We start from the raw sequence: 15,713 nt of genomic DNA on the forward strand, positions 1-15,713 counted from the left end.
ATTATATCCGGCCGGCATGTTATGACTTTCAATACATTTTCGGGCTTCCCGCTGTACGTATTCCTGTTTCTTTCAAAACTTCAATATGAAGTAGTCATTGACATCCGCATGCGCAGACCTATTTAGCCTCGGTATAGAAAAACAGTGATTAACAAATCACCAGCGTTGCTGTTAGTCAAGAGGCAGAATATATTTCATTATTACGGACGGAAGCAGTATTAGTTCAAATTTGCATTCTGTATATTATAATAAATGAGGATATAATGTTGAAAGCCTGGAGATGCGTTGTTCATCACCAGAAAGTGTCGCGTCAAAATGTATAGTGTTAAAATTTATCTATAGCGTACGTAAAGTGACATTTTTTAACAATATAGGTCTCTACATAACAAAATAAAAGAAGATGAAATATATATTTGCATACCTAAATCCCTCAATTGAGAATTGAACTCCGGTGGCTGAAGCTAGGTCGTTCCACGGTGAATTTTTCAACTTTTCGTGAGAGAACCAGCTTTGAAGGTTTGTATTTCGTCCATCAAATATTATAGTTACCACATCTGTTTTGTTTTTATAAATCACCACTTTCACCTGTAAAATAAATGAGCATGTAGCACACACATACAACCACATACGCTTACAACCACGCACGCACATACACACATAATAAAAAGAAATGGTCAAGTTAAATAGATCGAGGTAATTCAATATGTATTTCCTTCACTGTTAGCTTAATGTCCACTCTCATTTTTACTTCGTAATTCTCTTGACCGAAATTAATCTGTTTAACATGCGAAATTAATGACTTTGATTGGTCACTGGCTCCATACGTATGTTTTTTTTTCCTGCCTTTAACCCTCCATCGCTGAGTATAGGCCACTTAGAGTTGAATTCCATGTCGCATAATTTTTCACTTCTGTACTTATACTCTTCTATGAATGTCCCCCTTTCTCTAGTTCCTTCTGTTGATCTACGCCATGAGTTCTTAGGCCTACCATACTTTCTATATCCAGCCGGATTACACTGTAAAGCACTTTTCGCTATATTTGGTGTGTCTTTTATAATTGTGCTACGAATCCACTTCTACTTTTTCTTAAATATTTGCTCCCTAATCGAAACTTGATTTGTTCTTTGCCATAGCTCCATATTGCTTATGTGTTCGGGTCATCTAATTTTAAGTATACTACGCAAGCATCTGTTGATGAATGATTGTATTTGCTGATTTGACGTATCTTCCTATTTCAAAATGAATCATATAATATAATTAATTACACTTCACTCATATGCTACCATGATACTATCTGGTATATATCACTTAACCTTCAATACAGTATGACCTCACGAACTGGAAGTGTTACGTAAACTTGTTATTTCATAGTATTACTTAAGATCTCGTGTTATTGCTTGCCGAGTTGTATGACACAATGTATTAATAATTTTCTGCAATACCCAAATAATACATTCGCTTTTATCTCCTTTACATGGGGATACACCCCATCCCACAAGCACATACACAGACAAACAAACACACACACAAACTAATGAATATGCATACATATATACATGGTGGCTGCCCCCTTGTTATCGAGTATGGCCATTGCACGAAGCTTAATCAATGTTGTTATCGTGCAATGCCTGTGCAAGAAGATTTTTTATTAAGTGAGGAAGGGCTCTGCACTGAGTCAACCCCACTCACTAAGCAACAGCAGCCATAATCCGAAAAGAAGAACAAGTCAACATCATCGGTAACCACTGAGCAGCAGTTTTACATCGGAGTTATCCCAGTTACCTGAGCTACCTTCTCCTAGAAGGATGCTTTAACTAAGGCTAGAAGTCCTTCACTCCCAATGGTTTAACCGCGTGATCGGGTATTCAGTCCGATTATTTCTATGTCCCCGCGCATGATACATCCTTAATACATTTATTCAATGGCCATTGACTCTCAAGAGTTCCTCCGCCCTTTGACGGGTTTTGTTTTTCATCCCGCAGTGTGTCGAATAAACACCCTCCTCACCAAGCAAGCTTGGTGGGGTTGCCGGTTTACTCGCCGACGGCCCGACAATGCAACAGGTTGTACTCGGTTACATGTTACCAGTAGCACTCGAAAGTGACCTGACATACATACATACATACATACATAAATACAAACGTACACACATGCATATATTCATACAAACGTACACACATGCATACACACACATATATGTATATATATATGCATACACATATATGCATACACACATACATACATGTATGCATATATACATACGTATGTGTATACACATGCACACTAACGCACGCACATGCGCACAAACAAGCAGAAGGAACGCAGCCCTGATAACGGACAGGCTCAATGACTTTTGAAAGACGTAACGAAATTTTAGAAAAAATAAGTAAATGAGTGGAAATCGAACCGGTGCGTGTGTTAACTAATAAGGCACTAAAAAGAGAATGACTCTCCCCACATACAATAAACTGTGCTTTAACACACGAATTCACATAAAGAATAACCAAATACAAAAACCATATCTACCTATCTATCTATCTATCTATCTATCTATCTATCTATCTATCTATCTATCTGTCTGTCTGTCTATTTATCTATCTATCTATCTGTCTATCTATCTATCTATCTTTCTCAATCTCTCCAACAAGGGAGAGTCTTTCGTTCATGATAAATATTCTTATTACTGCGGTTTGCCGCAGATAAGATTCTTTACAACGGCGAGCTGGCAGAAACGTTAGCACGCCGGGAGAAATGCTTAGCTGTATTTCGTCTGCGTTACGTTGTGAGTTCAAATTCCGCCGAGGTCGACTTTGCCTTTCATTCTTTCGGGGTCGATAAATTAAGTACCAGTTACGCACTGGGGTCGATGTAATCGACTTAATACCTATGTCGGTCCTTGTTTGTCCTCTCGGTGTTTAGCCCCTTGTGGGTAATAAAGAAATACGTATTTCGTATGTGGTTACGTTCCGAGTTCAAATATCGCCGAGGTCCACTTTGCCTTTCATCTTTTCGGGGTCAGTAAATTAAGTACCAGTTATGCACCGGGGTCAACGTAATCGACTTAATCCGTTTGTCTGTCCTTGTTTGTCCCCTCTGTGTTTAGCCCCTTGTGGGTAGTAAATGGGAAAAAAAGGAAAAAAAAATTCCTTACAACAATACTTCGTCAACCTAATAAATAATTTCTAGAAATCAAATATATTCCAAACATAATTGAATTATCTAAAAGCCGGTTAATCATTATAACGATTATGAAGACAATGATGTGTTGCGCACTCGCGCGTTTGTGCATGCATAACATACATACCTCATCAATTGGAAGATTGTTCCAGAAATTTAGGAAAGGATGTCGGAAGAAGTTAGGACAAAGGTACCATTGCATTAGTCCACATTCCAGGTTGAAGGAAGTCCTATATTCAGGAATGAATTATAGACTTTCGAACCAGCTCCCTTTGATATGGCATATACTTTGATCCATTTGCTATCTGAAATAATAATTATAACAACAATAGTAATAATAATGATGATAGAGGTATCGGCACCTAGCTATCAGCACGGTTAAAAAAGATTGGTGCACGTGTGAAGGTGGAACACCTTCAAAGAATAAGCATTGCTTGGAACTGTAAGAATTCTTTGCAGAGTTCTTGAAGCATGGCCAGGAAATAAGCGTCACCTTAGTCTGCTAAGCTGTGGACAGCTGACACGTTCCATCATAACCAGCAAAATAAGTTGTGAGATTTCATATAATAAGAATAACAACAACAACAACAACAACAGCAACAACAACAACAACAACAAAAACAACAACAAAAACAACAACAACAATAACAATAACAATAATAATAATAATAATAATAATAATAAGTATAATAATGATAATAATAATAAATACCCTGATGCCGTACCTGACAGTAGCTCTCATGGCTTCTGATCTTAAGTGATTGGAAGTGTTATCTTACGAATAGCAAAGGACCACGTTTCGGACTTCTCCCACTACTGGGACGAAGACCGCTTCGCTCAACAAACAAACAAACAAACAGCAACAACAATATTAATATTGATTTCAAATTTTGGCACAAGGCCAGCAAATTATTGGAGAGAAAAGTAAATCGATTTCATTGACCTCACTCTTCAACTGGTACCGCAAAAAGCAAAATAAAGGAACAAAACAAAACAGTAATAATAAAGAAGATTCACTTACTTCTATAGAAGGAAATCTCGTTCTTGTTATTCGTGCTGACGACTGTCATTATATTTTTCGGTGAGTAATTCTTACAAGCATGGCTGACTTTGTTGTAAGTGAAAAATTGCGATTGGCTCCTCTGAGCGAGCGCGGTGCAGTCGTGTAGGTTTCGTGTTGAGAAGAATTGTTCTGTTGGAGGTGTCCCAATATAACCATAGGAATAACCAGGTCCCAAACGTTTGTAGTAGCCATCAAGTTCCTGATCTGAGGTAACAACCAGAATTGTTGTAAGGGTTAACAGCAGCACTGCCATTGCAGCTGGACAAGTAAAAGCAGACTGGAAAATTCTTGGCTCTATGATTGCTAAAAGTAGACAGAAGGGGGAAAGAAATGGCATGAAAGAGAGAAAGAATGAGGTGGGGTGAAATATGAAGAGATTCAGCAATGAGACAAAATGAATTTTAATAAAGAGAGAACGGGGAAGAGAAAGACAAGGAGAAAAGAAAAAAGTTAGAGAGTAACAGAGAGAAATCCTGAAAAAGAAGAGAGAGATACAATGAGAAGATGGAAAGTGTTTGTGTGTGAGAGGAAGGTTGTTCGGAAGAGAAAACGCAAAAGGAATAACATATAATTTAGAATAAAAAATTTAAAATAAATTACGCTTATTGGTAAAGACGCAGGTCCTGGGGAAGATTTTAAGTTGTATACGTTACGGGGCCCTGGTTTGAGATTTCCAGGGTTTTCAAGTGTTTGGAAACACTTCTTAGCCAATGTTGTTCCCAGGTTAGTTTTATCCGGAGTAGACGTACTCGGTAGGTTCCCACATATGAGTTAATTAATAATTCAGTTGATCAGATGGGGCTCATTAGCCTGGTGTTGGTGGTGGTAGTGGGGCTACCTATCATAGGGGAAAGAAAAATCTGATTTCAATCCTCCGTTACCTTGCAATAATACTAAACCATGGGAAAGTGTTTGGGTGTAAACACTGAGGTAAAAGCGGGTATACTAGTCTATTTAATACATGTTTAGATTTTCATATTCTGAAACCCAAACAAGTTGTTTTGTTCTTTTTCTCCTTAGACTTGCACGTCGCTTCCATATAACAATACATGGTTTTTGTGAAAGGGACAGAGGATGGCTGACCATCAATGAGGGACCATATGTATGTGAGTTCGATAAGTCAGATCACTACCCTACAATTCGTTATTCTGATACAAAATCGAAAGTCGGATGGAACAACGGTAAGTGATATTGTATCTTCTGTGTGTGTGTGTGTGTGTCTTACTGTGAGTAGTAATAATAGAACTTTTGTACTTATTGTTTAGCGGCCAATCAGCCTTGATTCAACTGATTTATATTCAAAGGCGTTCCAACAGTGACCGACCCACAAAACGATGCAGAGATTCGGCTGCCATTTCTAGTAATTCGAGTGACCACTTATAAAGTCCTCCCACGATATATTTGAAATCCTTTTGTTATTGATGTTGTTATTGTTACTTGCAGGTTATGCATTAGCAGACTCCATGGCCATATTCATCCGCCTGAGGCAGCAGAACTAACCCAGCACATGATAACCATTGATACTATTGATGTTGTTAACGTCCATCCAATCCAGCTGACCACCACTGGTGATCCACACAAGTCACGTTTTACCTTTTAATAAGGAATCCATATAAATATTCTATCCAAAATCGGTCTTTTGAGTTGTGATTCTCTTTCTCTCATTCCAGCTGTTGTTGTTCATATTCACCCAATCCAGCTGACCACCACTGGTGATGCACATAAGTCACGTTTTACCTGTTAATAAAGAATCCATATAAATATTGTATCCAACATCGGTCTTTTGAGTTGTGATTCTCTTTCTCTCTTTCTGAGAGCTGTTGTTGTTGTTCCAGTTCACGACTGTCCAGACAATATGTAAAAGAGATGTGTGTGTATGTGTGTGTGCGAGCGTGCGCGTATACACGTGCATGCGCGCCCATGCGTACGTGCGTGCGTTGTGCGTGAGTGTAGATATCTGCGGTTTTGTCTCTGTGATGTTGGGGAAAGCTGGCAGAAAAGTTAGCACGCCGTGCCAAATGCTTAGCAGTATTTCGGCTACCGCAACGTTCTGAGTTCAAATTCCGCCGAGGTCGACTTTACCTTTCATCCTTTCGGTGACGATTAAATAAGTATCATTTACGCACTTGGGTCGATATAATCGACTTAATTCGTTTGTCTGTCCTTGTTTGTCCCCTCTATGTTTAGCCCCTTGTGGGTAGTAGAGAAATAGGTATTTCGTCTGCTGCTACGTTCTGAGTTCAAATTCCGCCGAGGCCCACTTTGCCTTTTATTCTTTCAGGGTCGATAAATTAAGTACAAGTTACGCACTGGGGTCGATATAATCGACATAATCCGTTTTTCTGTCCTTGTTTGTCCCTTCTGTGTTTAATCCCTTGTGGGTAGTAAAGAAAGAGGATGTGGGGAAGGCTTTCAGCAAATCAAATAGATCAGAACAATGATACTAATTATACAAAGTAAAGTGAAACAATATCCGGCGTTTCGCCGAAACAGTCTTTCGGTTGGTCTCTCTAGTTTCATCAGTGGCGTGTTAAAGGGTGGTACTCTTCTGATTTCTTGACCGACGTTTCACTTTGATCTCTCTCCAGCTTCCATTCTTGTGTTACAGAACAAACGTGGCAGCTCTACTAGAAGTGTGCAGTAAGGGAAAATAGGGATCAGTGAAACTGCTTCTCTAATCTGAATGTGTGTCAGGGGCTGCAATTCTTCGCAGGCTTTCAATACAATTAAGGAACAGCGCTCTACTGCGTAGAAGTATTTACGAGAAGAGGGAGAAGTTTTAAATGGCCGGACAAGCGTGAAATACGAGGAGTGATAAGGACACCCATTAACCGTCACCGGTGACGTGGAGATTCAACAATTTTCAGAGATGCTTCTGACGAAACAACGATTTCCCATTAATGAGATGTCTTATTCTCTGAAAATTATTATGGGTCTGCATCCGCGACAAGCTTCGGTTCTGCGGAGTTAGTGCGAGAAGGGCGCCAAGAGAGCTTTTCGATGTGAATAAGCGCAATCGTGTGGATTTTTGTCAATTCTAACTTTAACGCTTCAGTGATGAAACTAAAGTTGTTTTGAGGGAGCGTAGACACGATTGATGAAATCGGGGCCCATAACTTTCAGCCAGAATCCAAAAGGTTTAGTATGAAGCGGAAACGAAACAAATCACCAGTGGAAAAGAAATTCAAGATTCAACCGTCGGCAGAAAAATGTGATGCTAAGCGTTTGGGGGGATGCAAAAGGGTCTATATTGCAACATTGTCCCTTAAAAGGGGTCTACAGTGTAATGTTGGTTAACAAAGGGAAACCAGCAATTCGTAACAAACGCCGATGTCTATTATTGTAAGACAAATCACGCCCATATTCAGCCACCCACACGTAGATAGTAGTTTGATAGATAGATAGATAGATAGATAGATAGATAGATAGATAGATAGATAGATAGATAGATAGATAGATAGATAGATAGATAGATAGATAGATAGATTGATAAAGCAATAGATAGATAGTTAGATTACCTTATAATAAAGCACCGTTAATTCCTAAGATACATGTAAAAACATGCAGAGTGAAACTGGTGAGAACTGTTCGTGTTATGCTTCGATGTCTGTAACTGTTGGCGTGTTTATTTGTCATGAAATGAAGAAAATTATCTATTAACGCATCAACTATCAATGGTTGTAATTAAGAGTGTACACAGGTGAGGACTAGGTTCTTGTTCCATCATTCACGGTGATTGATTTCAATGATTTCCTATAATGAAAGTCTTCGGTATAGTGACCTCAATTGTTCTGCTTTTATATCTCCACTCACAGAAACACCAACATCACATCACGCTATCACCAGGTATTAAAACTACAACGTCACTATCACAAACAGCGCATCAGCCCTACTGCTAACATCGGAACGACGTCAGTAAACACATAGCCGTATTTTCTGCGAGCTTAGTGAAACGCATGTCTCTATTGAAGGCCCTTTTATTCTTCATAGCAATCAAAGGAGACATATTGGAAAATCTGGTTTATTTTTACTTCTGTGGAGAAACAGACAAATTAGTAAACAGTCTTGAACTAAGTTGATTGTCTTTTTTTGCTCATTTATGGACAGTCTATACGGTTTGATTATTTATGGGCAGGTCTAAGTCTGTAAATAATACTGATAAGAGAAATTAGGAGAGATATCAGTGGCCAGTACTGACAGTTACGAAGTGTTCAGACATCTGAAGACACAACTGTGTGTAATAGAGGGTAATATTGACGGGAGAAGACAGTAAGGGAAACAGTGATAAAGGTGTGACATTCACGAACCTTCCTTACAAGAAGTCCTTACAGAACCACCTGAAGTGTGCGCTCTCCGCCCTACCTCACTGAAAGTAAGTGTGCTTTCTATCACATTGCATTTTATGTGTTCGGGTACGTGTTATGGCTAGGATATGTTGCAGTTAAGATTAGAGTGTGTGTGTGTGTGACAACAGTTGAAATAAGGGTGATTGCGCGTGCAAACGCCAATCTTGCGCTCTTTCAATTGTTGTATCGAGTAAACGCTCTCTCTCTCTCTCACATACACACTGTTTCCCTCGTTTCGTTCTCTCTCACAGCTAGCTAACTAGCGATATATATATATATATATATATGTGTGTGTGTCTCTGTATGTACGTATGTATGTGTGTATATATATATATGTATGTATGTATGTATGTATGTATGTATGTATGTATGTATGTATGATGTATGTATGTATGTATGTATGTATGTATGTATGATGTATGTATGTACGTATGTATGTATGTATGTATATACATACATAAAGACAGACAGACAAACAGGCAGGCAAGCAGACAGACATATAGATAGATAGATAGATAGATAGATAGATATATCTAAAGTGTGCGCTCTCCGCCCTATCTCACTGAAAGTAAGTGTTTTTTTCTATCACATTGCATTTTGTGTATTCGGGTACGTGTTATGGCTAGGATATCTCTCTCTCTCTCACACACACTCACTGTTTCCGTCCTTTCTTTCTCTCTCACAGCTAGCTAACTAGCTATATATATATATATATATATATATGTGTGTGTGCGTGTATGTATGTATGTATACATGTGTGTATGTATGTATGTATGTATGTATGTATGTATGTATGTATGTATGTATGTATGTATGTATGTATGTATGTATGTATGATGTATGTATGTATGTATGTATGTATATATATATACATACATACAGACAGACAGACAGACAGGCAGGCAAGAAGATAGACAGACAGATAGATAGATAGATAGATGCAAAGGGCTTCCACATACTTTCCGGCTACAAGATTCCCTCTCTAGGCATTGGTTGGCCGGGCCAATACTAGAAGACACTTGCCCAAGTAGCCGCTCAGTGGGATTGAACCGGGAAGCATGTGATTACCAAGCGAGCTCCTTAATCTTACAGCTGTGCCTGAACCTATATTCTATAGTCTCAGTTATTAATGGTCATGAATGAAGGCCCTAGAATTACTACCAATTCTTGAAAACCCTGGATATCTCAAACCAGGGCCCCGTAATACAACTTAAAATCTTCCCCGAATACAACTTAAAATCTTCCCCAGGACCTGCGTCTTTACCAATAACCGTAATATATTTTAAATTTTTTATTCTAAATTATATGTTATTCCTTTTGCGTTTTCTCTTCCGAACAACCTTCCTCTCACACACAAACACTTTCCATCTTCTCATTGTATCTCTCTCTTCTTTTTCAGGATTTCTCTCTGTTACTCTCTAAATTTTTTCTTCTCTCCTTGTCTTTCTCTTCCCCGTTCTCTCTTTATTAAAATTCATTTTGTCTCATTGCTGAATCTCTTCATATTTCACCCCACCTCATTCTTTCTCTCTTTCATGCCATTTCTTTCCCCCTTCTGTCTACTTTTAGCAATCATAGAGTCAAGAATGTTCCAGTCAGCTTTTACTCGTCCAGCTGCAATGGCAGTGCTGCTGTTAACCCTTACACCAATTCTGGTTGCTACCTCAGATCAGGAACTTGATGGCTACTACAAACGTTTGGGAACTGGTTATTCCTATGGTTATATTGGGACACCTCCAACAGAACAATTCTCCTCAACACGAAACCTACTCGACTGCACCGCGCTCGCTCAGAGGAGCCAATCGCAATTTTTCACTTACAACAAAGTCAGCCATGCTTGTAAGAATTACTCACCGAAAAATATAATGACAGTCGTCAGCACGAATAACAAGAACGAGATTTCCTTCTATAGAAGTAAGTGAATCTTCTTTATTATTACTGTTTGTTTTGTTCCTTTATTTTGCTTTTTGCGGTAGCAGTTGAAGAGTGAGGTCAATGAAATCGACTTACTTTTCTCTCCAATAATTTGCTGGCCTTGTGCCAAAATTTGAAATCAATATTAATATTGTTGTTGTGTTTTGTTTGTTTATTTGTTGAGCGAAGCGGTCTTCGTCTCAGTAGTGGGAGAAGTCCGAAACGTGGTCCTTTGCTATTCGTAAGATAACACTTCCAATCACTTAAGATCAGAAGCCATGAGAGCCACTGTCAGGTACTGCATCAGGGTATTTATTATTATTATCATTTTTAATATTATTATTATTATTATTATTATTATTATTATTATTATTATTATAATTATTATTATTATTATTATTATTATTCTATGTTTGACTTTTGCTTTATATTTGTACAAGTTGGCTCCAAGTCTCACCCAGAGACCTCAAGAGACAACAGGGTTGGAAGTTCATGTTGTTGTTATGCCTAGTGTGCCATATATTTGGGGGGTGGGGATGTTGTACTAATGAATGTCTAAAAAAAAAAATTTTTTTTTTTTTTTTTTTAAACCGAAAATTATGGTTGTTTTAAACCTTGAGGTTACATAGAGAGTATTTTGCGTAGGATATGAGCAGTTCCCATGAGCACTATCTTTTGAACTTCTACCATTTTGGGGTTTCCTGGTATCTGAGTTAGGTAGCTATCAGCCCCTTTTGCTATCATTCCCAGGGCACCTATGACAACAGGTATTGTTTTAGTCTTCAGCTTCCACATTTTGCTGATTTCTATTTCAAGATCTTTATATTTGCTCAGTTTTTGGTAGGTCCTGACAGATACGTTTATATCGATTGGGACAGTCATATCAATGAGGAGGCATGTTCTTTGTTTGAAGTCTTTCAATATGATGTCTGGCCTATTTGCATCTATCTTCCTGTCAGTTTGAATGGTGAAGTTCCAGAGGAGTGAGATGTGGTCATTTTCAAGCACTGGGGGTGGTTTGTGTTCCCACCAGTTTTTTTCATGGGGCAAATCCAGGTTTTTACAGATTACCCAGTGAATATATTGTGCAGCTCTATCGTGCCTGTTGAGATACTCTGTAGGCGCTAGAAGACTGCACTTGGAGACCACATGGTCAATGGTTTCATTTTGTTGCTTGCATACACGAGACGTTGGACTGCTTCTGATCTTTAATATGTTGGCCTGGTAGTTTCTTGTTGGTAGGCATTGATCTTGAGCTGCTATGATAAACCCCTCTGTTTCAGATTTTAAGCCAGAGGCCATTAGCCATTGATGGGTCAGGGCTTTGTCGATATCTGCATTATTCGCTCTCTTTGGGTTTGCCGTAGAGAGGTTTTTCTTGCCATTTATTATTCAGAATATCTAAGGCCGCAGTTTTGGCACGGGTTTTCATGCGCCTAGCTTTTTCTGTGCTTGTTTCTTGTATGTCTATCTCTAATTCCGAAATTGGTTGTATTCGGAATTCACTTAGATATTCCTTTGCCTGTTTTGTGACTGAGTATGATGCTTTCTTGTTTTCATGTTTTGAGACAAGTTTTAACATCCAGTCCTCAGAGTTTTTCAGGTAGGTGTCTAGGCCAATTGTAGCAATCTTCATTGTTATTGCCAGTTGCATAAGACCACGGCCTCCCTCTTTTCTTGGTAGATAGAGTCGTTCTGTATCTGCCTTAGGGTGGTGCATTCTATGCATTGTCAACAGTTTCCTTATTTTTCTGTCGAGCTGACATATTTCAGTAATTGACCAGTTAACAATATTGAAACTGTAAGTCACGACTGGTATAGCTAATGCATTGATTGCTTCGATCCTGTTTCTTGCATTCAGCTCTGTCTTGAGTACTGCTCTCACTCTTCGATAGCATTCTCTCCTGATCCTTTCCTTCATCTCTGAATGCCTTATTCCGTTCCCTTCAATTACCCCTAGGTACTTGTAGCTCTCCGCTGGGTCTAGTTCTTTTATGACATTCTGTTGGTCAAGGTTAACGTTAGATGTTTCAGTCATTTTTCCTTTGATAAAGGTAGCCTTTGCACATTTATCGGGGCCGAATTGCATTCTGATGTCGTCACTGAATTGTTTGACTATCGCTAGTAAGCCCTTGAGTTGTTGTTATTATTATTATTATTATTATTATTATTATTATTATAATTATAATTATTATTATTGTTGTTATTGTTGTTGTTGTTGTTGTTGTTGTTGTTGTTATTATTATATGAAATCTCACAACTTATTTTGCTGGTTATGATGGAACGTGTCAGCTGTCCACAGCTTAGCAGACTAAGGTGACGCTTATTTACTGGCCATGCTTCAAGAACTCTGCAAAGAATTCTTACAGTTCCAAGCAATGCTTATTCTTTGAAGGTGTTCCACCTTCACACGTGCACCAATCTTTTTTAACCGTGTTGATAGCTAGGTGCCGATACCTCTATCATCATTATTATTAATATTGTTGTTATAATTATTATTTCAGATAGCAAATGGATCAAAGTATATGCCATATCAAAGGGAGCTGGTTCGAAAGTCTATAATTCATTCCTGAATATAGGACTTCCTTCAACCTGGAATGTGGACAAATGCAATGGTACCTTTTGTCCTAACTTCTTCCGACATCCTTTCCTAAATTTCTGGAACAATCTTCCAATTGATGAGGTATGTATGTTTATGCATGCACAAACGCGCGAGTGCGCAACACATCATTGTCTTCATAATCGTTATAATGATTAACCGGCTTTTAGATCAATTCAATTATGTTTGGAATATATTTGATTTCTAGAATTTATTTATTAGGTTGACGAAGTAGTGTTGTAAAGAATTTTTTTTTCCTTTTTTTTCCCATTTACTACCCACAAGGGGCTAAACACAGGGGGGACAAACAGGGACAGACAAACGGATTAAGTCGATTACGTTGACCCCGGTGCATAACTGGTACTTAATTTACTGACCCCGAAAGGATGAAAGGCAAAGTCGACCTCGGCGAAATTTGAACTCGGAACGTAACCACAGACGAAATACGTATTTCTTTATTACCCACAAGGGGCTAAACACCGAGAGGACAAACAAGGACCGACATAGGTATTAAGTCGATTACATCGACCCCAGTGCGTAACTGGTACTTAATTTATCGACCCCGAAAGGATGAAAGGCAAAGTCGACCTCGGCGGAATTTGAACTCACAACGTAACGCAGACGAAATACCGCTAAGCATTTCTCCCGGCGTGCTAACGTTTCTGCCAGCTCGCCGTTGTAAAGAATCTTATCTGCGGCAAACCGCAGTAATAAGAATATTTATCATGAACGAAAGACTCTCCCTTGTTGGAGAGATTGAAAAAGATAGATAGATAGATAGACAGATAGATGCATGTGTTACGTTTGTATGAATATATGCATGTGTGTACGTTTGTATGTATGTATGTATGTATGTATGTATGTATGTCAGGTCACTTTCGAGTGCTACTGGTAACATGTAACCCATTACAACCTGTTGCATTGTCGGGCCGTCGGCGACTAAACCGGCAACCCCACCAAGCTTGCTTTGTGAGGAGGGTGTTTATTGGACACCCTGCGGGATGAAAAACAAAACCCGCGAAAGGGCGGAGGAACTCTTGAGAGTCAATGGCCATTGAATAAATGTATTAAGGATGTATCATGCGCGGGGACATAGAAATAATCGGACTGAGTACCCGATCACGCGGTTAAACCATTGGGAATGAAGGACTTCTAGCCTTTGTTAAAGCATCCTTCTAGGAGAAGGTAGCTCAGGTAACTGGGATAACTCCGATGTAAAACTGCTGCTCAGTGGTTACCGATGATGTTGACTTGTTCTTCTTTTCGGATTATGGCTGCTATTGCTTAGTGAGTGGGTTGACTCAGTGCAGAGCCCTTCCTTACTTAATAAAAAATCTTCTTGCACAGGCATTGCACGATAACAACATTGATTAAGCTTCGTGCAATGGCCATACTCGATGACAAGGGGGCAGCCACCATGTATATATGTATGCATATTCTTGTGTTTGTGTGTGTGTTTGTTTGTGTGTGTGTTTGTGTGTGTATGTGCTTGTGGGATGGGGTGTATCTGCATGTAAAGGAGATAAAAACGAATGTATTATTTGGGTATTGCGATACTTGTCTTAACAGCAGATAATTATTAATACATTGTGTCATACAACTCGGCAAGCAATAACACGAGATCTTAAGTAATACTATGAAATAACAAGTTTACATAACACTTCCAGTTCTTGAGGTCATACTGTATTGAAGGTTAAGTGATATATACCAGATAGTATCATGGTAGCATATGAGTGAAGTGTAATTAATTATATTATATGATTCATTTTGAAATAGGAAGATACGTCAAATCAGCAAATACAATCATTCATCAACAGATGCTTGCGTAGTATACTTAAAATTATATGACCCGAACACATAAGCAATATGGAGCTATGGCAAAGAACAAATCAAGTTTCGATTAGGGAGTAAATATTTAAGAAAAAGTAGAAGTGGATTCGTAGCACAATTATAAAAGACACACCAAATATAGCGAAAAGTGCTTTACAGTGTAATCCGGCTGGATATAGAAAGTATGGTAGGCCTAAGAACTCATGGCGTAGATCAACAGAAGGAACTAGAGAAAGGGGGACATTCATAGAAGAGTATAAGTACGGAAGTGAAAAATTATGCGACATGGAATTCAACTCTAAGTAGCCTATACTCAGCGATGGAGGGTTAAAGGCAGGAAAAAAAAACATACGTATGGAGCGAGTGACCAATCAAAGTCATTAAATACGCATGTTAAACAGATTAATTTCGGTCAAGAGAATTACGAAGTAAAAATGAGAGTGGACATTAAGCTAACAGTGAAGGAAATACATATTGAATTACCTCGATCTATTTAACTTGATCCATTTCTTTTTATTATGTGTGTATGTGCGTGCGTGTGTGGTTGTAAGCGTATGTGGTTGTATGTGTGTGCTACATGCTCATTTATTTTACAGGTGAAACTGGTGATTTATAAAAACAAAACAGATGTGGTAACTATAATATTTGATGGACGAAATACAAACCTTCAAAGCTGGTTCTCTCACGAAAAGTTGAAAAATTCACCGTGGAACGACCTAGCTTCAGCCACTGGAGTTCAATTCTCAATTGAGGGATTTAGGTATGCAAATATATATTTCATCT

The 15,713-nt window shown here is 38.6% G+C and overlaps 2 protein-coding genes across 3 annotated transcripts in view; one reads left to right on the plus strand and one right to left on the minus strand.

Annotated features, from left to right (window-relative positions):
• The window catches only part of LOC118768578, a 244,238-nt gene extending 238,266 nt beyond the window's left edge, over window positions 1-5,972 (plus strand). Inside the window, exon 5 of the mRNA XM_036515352.1 lies at window positions 5,685-5,972. Within this exon, the coding sequence (XP_036371245.1) occupies window positions 5,685-5,740 (56 nt within the window). The 3' untranslated portion in view covers window positions 5,741-5,972. The remainder of the gene's footprint in view (window positions 1-5,684) is intronic.
• The window catches only part of LOC118768581, an 84,779-nt gene that overhangs the window by 2,134 nt on the left and 66,932 nt on the right, over window positions 1-15,713 (minus strand). The window lies entirely within an intron of this gene.

The sequence above is a fragment of the Octopus sinensis genome, linkage group LG30, assembly GCF_006345805.1.
Source record: "Octopus sinensis linkage group LG30, ASM634580v1, whole genome shotgun sequence".
Lineage (NCBI taxonomy): Eukaryota > Metazoa > Mollusca > Cephalopoda > Octopoda > Octopodidae > Octopus > Octopus sinensis.